Here is a 9,784-nt window from a genome sequence, read left to right on the forward strand (position 1 = left end):
ATGAACCTGCCTTATGTTGACTCAGACCCTCGGTCCATCAAAGTCAGTATTGTCTACTCAGACTGGCAGCAGCTCTCCAGGGTCTCAGGCAGAGGTCTTCCCCATCACCTCCTGCCCGGTCCTTTTTCACTGGAGATTGAACCTGGGACCTTCTGCAGGCTAAGCAGAGGCTCTGCCACTGAGCCATGGCCCCTCTTGACAGCTCCCCAGGGTCCCAGGCTGAGGTCTTTCCCATCACCTCCTGCCCAGTCCTTTTTCACTGGAGATTGAACCTGGGACCTTCTGCAGGCTAAGCAGAGGCTCTACTACTGAGCCACGGCCCCTCCCCTGACAGTGGAGGATTTAACATGCGTGAGTCAGAACTGTGGTTGGTCAAGGTCAGTCGTGTCCACCCTCTCAAGTGTTTCAGGCGGAGGTCTTTCATATCACCCGGTCCTTTTCTCCAAAAATGGAGATGCCGGAAATGAAACCCGGGTTTTCTGCATACGAAGGCGATGCTCTGCCATTGAGTCATTGTCCTTCCAGAAAAGGTTCCTGTTTGGAACACTCTGACTTTGCTTGCTTGTCTGGGCAACCGGAATAAAACGAGCTGCAGTTAACAGGCAGGAAGGTCTACCAAAATGTACCCTGGTTTGCTTTTGCAAACGGTGGCTCAAGTGGTTAAGACGCTGAACTGCAGGCTGTGGAAGGTCGGTAGTTCAGCAGTTCGAGACCCGAGTGTGCCGCATGACGGAGTGAGCTCCCGTCTCTAGTGCCAGCTCCTGCCAACCTAGCAGTTCGAAAGCAAGACATTGCAAGTAGATAAATAGGTACCACTTCAGTGGGAAGGGAACGGCGTTCCATGCGCCTTGGTGTTTAGTCATGCCGGCCACATGACCACGGAAACGTCTTCGGACAGCGCTGGCTCTTCGGCTTGGAAACGGAGATGAGCACCGCAACCCTAGAGTCGGACTCGACTGGCTTTCGAGCAAGGGAACCTTTACCTTGACTTTACTTGTTTTTGCAATGTCAGAGAGAGGCCCGAGTTGTAACAGTGTGTTCCGAGATGTTTTTAATTATGCAAGCAATGACTTTTGTTGCCATGTGTACTTCAGAGAGGGGGAAAAGCAGGGAAAACGTGGTGCCAATTGAAGAAGGATATTCTTGCACAAGCTAAAAGTTCCATTTTCTGTTAGTAGGGGCAGGGGCTGCTTGCTTGTAGAATATTCTTCTTCAATCGCACTAACAGCTCCTTGCCAACTTTCTTCTCTGTGTTTGATGTGGCCCTTCTGTTCCCCCCCCATTTGGGTTGCCAATTCCAGGTTGGGAGATTCCTGGAGATTTTGGGGGTGGCAGAGTCTGAGAGAGGCGGGGGCCTCAGTGGGGTACCGTGCCACAGAGTCCACCCAAAGCAGCCATTTTCTCCGGGGTAACAGATCTCTGTGGCTTGGAGTCCAGTGGTAATCCCAGGGGATCTCCAGGCCCCACCTGGAGGATGGCAACCTTAAGAATACTTCAAACAAACAAGCTTCTCTAGGAGGAGGAGATGGGATTTATACCCCGCCCTTCACTCGGAGACTCAGAGCGACTGACAATCTCCTTTCCCTTCCCCTCCCCACAATAGACACCCTGTGAGGTGGGTGGGGCTGAGAGAGCTCTCTCGAGGACTGCTCGTGAGAGAACAGCTCTGAAAGAACTAGTGACTGACCCAAGGTCACACCAGCAGCTGCACGTGGAGGAGCGGGGAATCAATCTTGAGCAAGGGAGCCAAGAAAATTTTTTTGACTGGGAGGCCCTAGTTCGAGTCCTGCCTTTGCCACAAACTCTCTAGGCAGCCTTACTCAAAACTCTTGGTCTCTCCCCTTGCATATTTTTAAAATTCATTTGTATCCTGCCTTCCTCCCCAATGGGGAACTGAAACGGCTTACAACATCCCTCTCGCCTCCATTTAATCTCACCACAACAACCCTGGGAGGTAGGTTAGGCTGAGTGACTGGTCACCCCGCGAGCTTCCATGGCAGCACGAGTGGGGATTCGAACCTGGGTTTCCCAGACCCTAGTCCCACACTCTTAACCACTACGCCGCACTAACTCTCCATATGGGGATGATACTGTTCGACCTTACAGAGCCATGACAAAAATTACGAGACAATATTTGTGAAATGCCATATAAACATCAAAAGGAGCTGCGGTGGCTCAAGGGGTTAAGACGCTGAACTGCAGGCTGTGGAAGGTCGGTAGTTCAGCAGTTCGAGACCCGAGTGTGCCGCATGACGGAGTGAGCTCCTGTCTCTAGTTCCAGCTCCTGCCAACCTAGCAGTTCGAAAGCAAGACATTGCAAGTAGATAACTAGGTACCACTTTGGTGGGAAGGGAACAGCATTCCGTGCGCCTTGGTGCTTAGTCATGCCGGCCACATGACCACAGAAACGTCTTCGGACAGCGCTGGCTCTTCGGCTTGGAAACGGAGATGAGCACCGCAACCCTAGAGTCGGATTCGATTGGCTTTCAAGCAAGGGAACCTTTATCTTTATATAAACATCAAGTGTTAGATATAACATGCCCGAAAGGAGAAATAGGGAGATGAGCACCGCAACCCTAGAGTCGGATTCGACTGGCTTTCGAGCAAGGGAACCTTTACCTTTACCTTTTAAGTGCAAGGGAACATATAGGATATGGATGCATGCCTGTGGGTGAGGAATGCATAGGAATCTCATACGTTGTGCTTACTCATTTGGGACTCCAATCATAAACGTTCCCACCATGACCATCTGACAGCAATGCTGATTCTGTGAAACTGAGGCAGATCATAAGAGGGAGGGCAGGAAGGGTTGCATCAGTGCTTTCTTCTCGTGGCCGGTTTGGTGTAGTGGTTAAGTGCGCGGACTCTAATCTGGGAGAACCGGGTTTGATTCCCCACGCCTCCACTTGCACCTGGTTGGATGACCTTGGGCAAGCCGTAGTTCTGACAAGAGCTGTTCCTGAAAAAGAGCAGTTCTCTCAGAGCTCTCTCAGCCCCACCTACCTCCCAGGGTGTCTGTTGTGGGGAGGGGAAGGGAAAGGAGTTTGTCAGCCGCTCTGAGACTCCCGAGTGAAGAGCGGGGTATAAATCTTATTTATTTATTTATTATATTTATATCCCGCCCATCCCGCGAACGGGCTCAGGGTGGCTAACACTGCGGTACGATGTACCTAATGACATACCAAGCTCTACTTCTTCTTACACGCCCAGGGAAATGCCGATTGCCACTCTGGGGGTCAGGAAGCAATTGTTCTCCAGAGCAGTTTCGCCAGGGATCCTGGAGGGTTGTCATCTGGGCATGGAACAGTGGCCGCTGGGGGTGTGGGGGTGATGTATTTGTGAATTTCCTGCATTGTGCAGGGGGTTGGACTAGATGACCCTGGAGGTCCCCTCCAACTCTATGATTCAAAGAAATCTGAATGTTTGGATTTTAAGTTTCCAGAGCAAAGCCACTCCCTCCAACCACCGCCTCTTTACCCTTTTTTATTTACAGTGTTCAGTTGCCACTATGGGGCTCGGCTGCAGAAACAGCCCCCCCCCGCCCCCACTGCATGGGCCGTTTATTTTTAAATGCGAGTGCATCCTTCCGGAACTCGTCACGTCCATCCCGGCCTTTCTCCCGGGGTTACAAGCGTTCAAGAGGGTTTCCTCCATTTGAATGGGGGGGGGGAAGAGAGAGAGAAGAAGAGGCAACTCTTGAAAGAACACGACTTTAATACAAATCAGGGTTTCTCCCTGCCCCCTCCTTCTGGGCAGACCATCAGCACAGAGGAAGGTACAAAATTTCGAAAGAACAAATACGAAGAAACGTCACTATAAATAATAAAGCACTGTCAATGCGGCGGGCATCGCAGAACACTCCGAAGTTTGGAACAAGAAGAGGCATTCACTCCCAACTATACATACACAACAGACGCATGGGGAAGTTTGGGCTACCCAACAGGGGTAGATCGGTGCATTCTTGGCTAAGGGCCTACCAATATCCCGTTCTTCCCAGCCTAACACAGAACTGTATAAATACTTCCCTGAGGGGCGTCCCCCCGCTCTGGGTCTCGGGCCAACCAAAACAGGATGCGTTTAATCTGGACCTCGATTGGCAATTCCTCTCCGAGCACACAGAGCGATCCCGCTATTCTTTACCCTAGAGGAGTCCTGTTGTGGCAGAGGGAATTTCCCACCCGTGTCGAAGGAAATACCACGGCTGAGAAACCAGGATTCCAGATGACGACTGGCCAAATGCCACCCTGCCAGAACCACGTGGCAGATGCGGACTGTTTCCTAATGTGCTTCCGCCCGCCCCCCCCCCCCGAGAATTACCCTCTCGAATACTAAAGGGGAGGGTTTCCAAGCCCGCCGTTCATCCTCTGAAAAGGATCCTTGCCGTTGCAAAAGAGCAGTTAGCTGACCAAAGCCGGAAACAGACTCCAGGGCAGTGTTCCCTCTAAGCTGTAGAGTCCTGTGAGCAAAAATTCTACTTTGTGAGCTTCTGGCATTAAAGTTGTGAGCGAGCCATTTAGCTACTACATACATTAGTTTGCTCTGGAGCCACCCTTCCTGAGCTAAGACAAAAACGTGTGAGCCAGAGGCTAAAAAACTGTGAGCTAGCTCACACTAATTCAGCTTAGAGGGAACACTGCTCCAGGGCAGAGTATGGAGAGTCCCAGGGTCAAAATCATGACTTAGCGGGTTTAGAAACACCAACCGTAGGGCCGGGGGGGGGGGGGGGAGGAATGGTAAGCATAGAAGTCGGGAGAGGAAGCCGTAAAATAGCACTTACATGTCAGCTGCATCTGTCAAGGTTTGGGGAAGGGGAAGAGGTTCGTTATACACTATGCTCCTCTTTCACTCCTGCTGCCCTGCCTGGAGACTGGAGAAGAAAATTGTTTTCCCATTGCCGTCATGGGAAAGGACTGCCAAGTCCCAGCCAACGTATGGTGACTTCTTAGAGTTTTCAAGGCAAGAGACATTCGGAGGTGGTTGGCCGTCGCCTGCCTCTGCGTAGCAACCCTGGACTTCCTTGGTGGTCTCTCATCCAGGTCCTAACCGGGGCCGACCCTGCTTAACTTCCCAGATCTGGCAAGACTGAGCTAGCCTGGGCCATCCAGGCCAGGGCAGATGGACAGAGGTGGCTTTTGCCCTTGCCTGCCTCTGCGTAGCAACCCTGGACTCCCTTGGTGGTCTCCCATCCGAGTCCTAACCGGGGCCGACCCTGCTTAGCTTCCAAGATCTGATGAGATCAGGCTCGCCTGGGCCATGAGACAAGCATCTGTCAGAAGCAGTAATGATTTAGAAGGAACAGAGATTGTCTCCTTGGATTCCTATGGCGGCAGGGAGCATCGAAGCAACCTCTGCAGATTATTTCTGATGGTCAAGGGGTCAGCATGTGTGGAAGCCCTCTTTGCCCTGGGTAAACGACTCCGGGGGGATTTTTTGGCAGACTCCAGGAGGAGGAGGAGGAGGAAAAGAGGAGGAGGAGGAGATTGGATTTATACCCCGTCCTTCACTTGAAGTCTCAGAGCGACTTACAATCTCCTTTCCCTCCCCCTCCCCACAACAGACACCCTGTGAGGTAGGCGGGCCTGGGAGAGCTCTGACAGAAACAGCTCTTTTTCAAGAACAGCTCTGACAGAACGACGGGTTGCCCGAGGTCATCCAGCAGCTGCGAGTCGAGGAGTGGGGACTCAAACCCGGTTCTCCCAGATTAGAGTCCACACACTTAACCACTACACCAAACTGACTCTAGAAATCTAGAAATCAGAATCACGGGAAATCTAGCATTGCCAACTCCGGGTCAGGACGTTCCTGGAGATTTGGGGGTGAAGCTTGGGATGGGCAGGATGGAGGGACCTCAGCAGGATATAATGCCAAAGAATCCACCTTCCAAAGCAGCCATTTTCTCCAGGGCAGCTGATTTCTGTCACCTAGCAATCAGTTGTAACTCCAGGAGATCTCCAGGCCCCATGTGGAGGTTGGCAGCCCTCCAGGAGGCAGAGAACTCCTGGCAAAATCTCCTCCACTCCTATGCCTCATTGCTTCCCAGGGTTGTCACCCGCCCCTGGCTGTTCACACGGGTGTCAAAAAGGTGGAGAATTCACAAGCAACACCGCAGGATTGCACAGGTACCGGATGACACAGCGGCCTGCCGTTAAAACTCTCCTTGCTTTCGAAAGCTGAAGCCCAGACTCGGAAGGGCTGCCCGATCCCCGCCTTTGTTGGCAAAGCGCCCTGGGCAAACCGTCCCGGAAAGAGGGCAGAGGCTCGGCGATTGGCCGGGCAGCGAGCCGGAGAGGTGTTTCCAGGGCGCGCACCAACACCGCTTCGCATTCCTCTCTGCTGCTCTCTCCTCGCTCGCACACAATCGGCTTTGCAAGCTCGCTCAGCCGTAAGAGGCCCCATTGTTCCCGAGCTTGTTGTCCCTCCCGCTAACCCCCCCACACCCCCTAAGCTGGTTCCCAGGGCCGAGCGGGCAAGCAGGTGTGCGATCAAAGCCTCCAAAGGGCAGCTCTAACCTGGACCGTGTTTGGAATCCAGGACCCGCCAGCGGTAAACCCCTTATTTTAAGGAAGCTGTCTTGCTGCACCCCCAAGTGCCAGTTCAAAGTATGACGTCACCCCCAAAGCAAGGCCCCCCATGTCCCACACCACCAGAACAGCCACAGGGCCTTGGCTTGGAAGCAGCTGTTGATGCCACTCGCCTGCCAGGGCGCCGAGTCCAGTGTTCCCTCTAAGCTGAGTAAGTGCGAGCCAGCTCACAGTTTTTAAGCCCCCGGCTCACACATTTTTGTCTCCGCTCAGGAAGGAGGGCGCCAGAGCAAACTAACCTAACGGACACGGTAGCCAGATGGCTCGCTCACAACTTTCATGCCAGTAGCTCACAAAGTGGAATTTTTGCTCACAAGACTCCACGGCTTAGAGGGAGCATTGGTACGGCTTAGAGGGAGCATTGGCACACAAGACAAACCCCCTCTGATGTGCTGGCGCACTTGTCACTACTGCCAACTGCGTGGATCGGCCGGAGAAGAGCCTCTTTCGTATGTCTTCTCCGGCAGGGCGTTTGGTAAATCCCCACGTTTTAAAGTATCTTTTGTACACTTCAGTTTTGCCCTCCCCATCTCTATTGCGTGAGCCTCTCTTAATGTGAGCTTTGATGCTCCCGGGACAGATAGACTCCTTGTGCGAAAAAACGGTTCTCCGTTTAATTCTATCGGGAAGAAGTGGACAAGCGAGATCTAGAATCCCGCTCCCGCCAAACCTAACCCTGGGAAACCTAGGTGGGAAAAGCTAGAGGAACGTCTTAGAGAGAAATACAAGTTTCATGGTGGGAGCTTTCGCGAGGCAAACCTCCCTTCGTCAGGGACGAGCTGGAAGGAGGATCCGGATGTCCTTATATCAATGTTCCCTCTAAGCTGTGGAGTCTTGTGAGCAAAAATCCTACTCTGTGAGCTCCTGGCATTAAAGTTGTGAGCAAGCAACTGGGCTGCTGCATAGCTTAGTTTGCTCTGGAGCCATCCTTCCTGAGCTAAGACAAAAATGTGTGAGCCGAAAGCTAAAACGCTGTGAGCCGGCTCACACTAAACTCAGCTTAGAGGGAACACTGCCTTATATCCCAGTCGGAAGGTGGGAAGGGTGCCGCATGGAAGGGCGGGTTGTGCGCGCAAAGGTACAATGCAAAAGGCAATCGGCTTGACTGGAGGAGGGAAGGATTGCTTGGCGGGGGGCAGAGAATGAGCATCTGTAACACTCCTCCCCCTTTCCGACTGGAATAGAAGGGCTCAAAGATCTCCATTCCGACTTGTATCTGAGGAAGTGAGCGTAGACCCTCGAAAGATCACACACCCCACCTCTCGACGGTCTCTAACCTGTTATCAGACTCACATCTACCTGTGCTACTGCCGACCCACATGGCTCCCCTCTGAAGCTATCTAGGTGGGGAAAGACTCCATGGGATGAGTTCCCCTGTGATTCAGCTGCTGGGGAAACTTCTTGAAAGGGTACCATTTGCACACAACATTACAGCGGAATAAGCCCAAATATTCTTATCTGCAGGTGGACTTTCTGCCCCTTTCCGAGACTAAGGGATTCCTCAACGGAAAGACGTCACCACCACCAACAACAACGCGCATGCCGGATATTTCTCACAGGGACACAAACAGAACCTGGAACGGCAGCAAAGTCTCCCTCCAATTGTCAAATACCAAAACGTCCAACGAAGACTGCAAAAAGTTTGGTTTCTTTCCTCGCCGGGAGTCCGCAGAAGCCGCCCCACTATACGTTGGATACCTTCTGGGATTCCTTCGCCTGCCGGAGTCCGTACAGCCACTTGATGACCCGGGCGTTGCGCTCGATGATGGAGATGCCATAGGGCATGCGCTCGGCCTGCCTCTCCTCCAAGGTGACGGCGCTGCGCCGGGAGCGGGTCCCCTCCGAGCTGGCCGTGCTGACGCTGTGGAACTTGAGGGAGACGATGTCGGAGCTGGCCCGCGCAAAGCGCTCGACTTCCACGTCGCCCATGTCCTCGGGGTCCAGGCCGCAGTAGTTGAAGAAGCGCTCCAGGTCGGCCGTCGCCCGGGAATACCGGTCGCTCAGGTCCGACTTGGACCGGTGCAAGAGGGTCTGGTGCTTGGGGCTCTCCGGCCACAGCTCTCTGCAGGGGCTCTGGGGGTTCAGGGAGCTGGCGGACGGGATCCGGGCATGGGCGGGAGAGGTGGGGACAGGAGTCAATTGGATCGTCGGGGTCACCCTCGCCCGCAGTGCCGCACACGGCCGGACGTCCACCCGGCGCACGGCCACAGTGCTGGGGGGCTTGGAGGAGGCCGAGCTTTGGGAGAGCTTACTCATGCCCTCCCCGGGAGCCTTTTTCCGTGGGGTGCCCGGCAAGCTTCCGGGGGTTCTGCCGTGGGGCTCGGGCATCCACTTGTGCTCCAGGGGGCTCTCCGGTTTGGGGAAGGAGAGCGGGCTGTCGCAAAAGTTGATCAGGTTGTTGAGGATCTCCAGGTTCAGGGAGGACTTGCCAGCACAGACGTCGGCCCGGCGCCCTCCCTGCGGGGTCTTGCGGCTGGGGGTGAGCATCGCCCGGCGCACCCCGGGGGCAAAGAGGGGCTGCTTGAGGAAGCGGGGCTTCACCGGCTCCTGCTTGGTGCTGGCCACCTGCTGGCTCTTGACGTACTTGGCCTTGTCGGCCTCCAGCCGCTCCACGGCGCTGGGCTTCTTGGCGGCGCCGGGGGCCGCCGGCCGGCGGAAGTACTCGGGCCCCTTGTTGAGGATGCGGAAGGGCATGGCCGAGGTGAAGGGCCCGACGGCCGGGTGGTGGCTGGCTTGCAGGGTCTCCACCGGCATGGTGCTCGGCTGTGGCTTTCCCCTCTTTCCCAGGATTCTCAAATCCACAGGTCACATACCACTGGGGGGGAGACCGGAGGATGGAACCGTCTCAGGCCAATCCCTCCTGGGCGCCGCAGCCAGCCAAGCCGAGAAGATCCGTCCCGTCCCGGAGGAGGCTGTGCAAAGAAAGAGGGGAGAGATCAGTGGACAAGCGGTGCGGAAGACCCCGATCCCCTCCGCCTTCCCCCGGCCGGCCTCTGCCTCCCTCCGCAGACAAAGGCAGCGACCGCTCCGCCAAGCCAGACGCGCCGGGCTGGCTTATTTCAAGGCACAGGCGCCGCCCACTCCTTTCCGACGGGGCTCCCCGCCCGGCCAATCCGCGACGGGGGAGACACTTCAAATGGAACGCCTCGGCCTATCACGAGCGGGAGGAGAGACTCATTGAATGAGAATAGCCTCCAAGGGGA

The 9,784-nt window shown here is 54.8% G+C and overlaps 1 protein-coding gene across 1 annotated transcript; it reads right to left on the minus strand.

Annotated features, from left to right (window-relative positions):
* Nucleotides 1-7,894: 7,894 nt before the first annotated feature.
* On the minus strand, nucleotides 7,895-9,520 carry FAM110A (family with sequence similarity 110 member A). The gene has a single exon (XM_015407213.1). The coding sequence runs from the start codon at nucleotides 9,333-9,335 to the stop codon at nucleotides 8,265-8,267; it is 1,071 nt and encodes a 356-aa protein (XP_015262699.1). The 5' UTR covers nucleotides 9,336-9,520; the 3' UTR covers nucleotides 7,895-8,264.
* Between the last annotated feature and the right edge of the window lie 264 nt (nucleotides 9,521-9,784).

The sequence above is a fragment of the Gekko japonicus genome, unplaced genomic scaffold, assembly GCF_001447785.1.
Source record: "Gekko japonicus isolate JY-2015 unplaced genomic scaffold, Gekko_japonicus_V1.1 scaffold6430, whole genome shotgun sequence".
Classification (NCBI taxonomy): Eukaryota; Metazoa; Chordata; class Lepidosauria; order Squamata; family Gekkonidae; genus Gekko; species Gekko japonicus.

Bases quoted from the DNA above. Each gene is read 5' to 3' on its own strand.
- FAM110A (XM_015407213.1), bottom strand. From the start codon at position 9,335: ATGCCGGTGGAGACCCTGCAAGCCAGCCACCACCCGGCCGTCGGGCCC.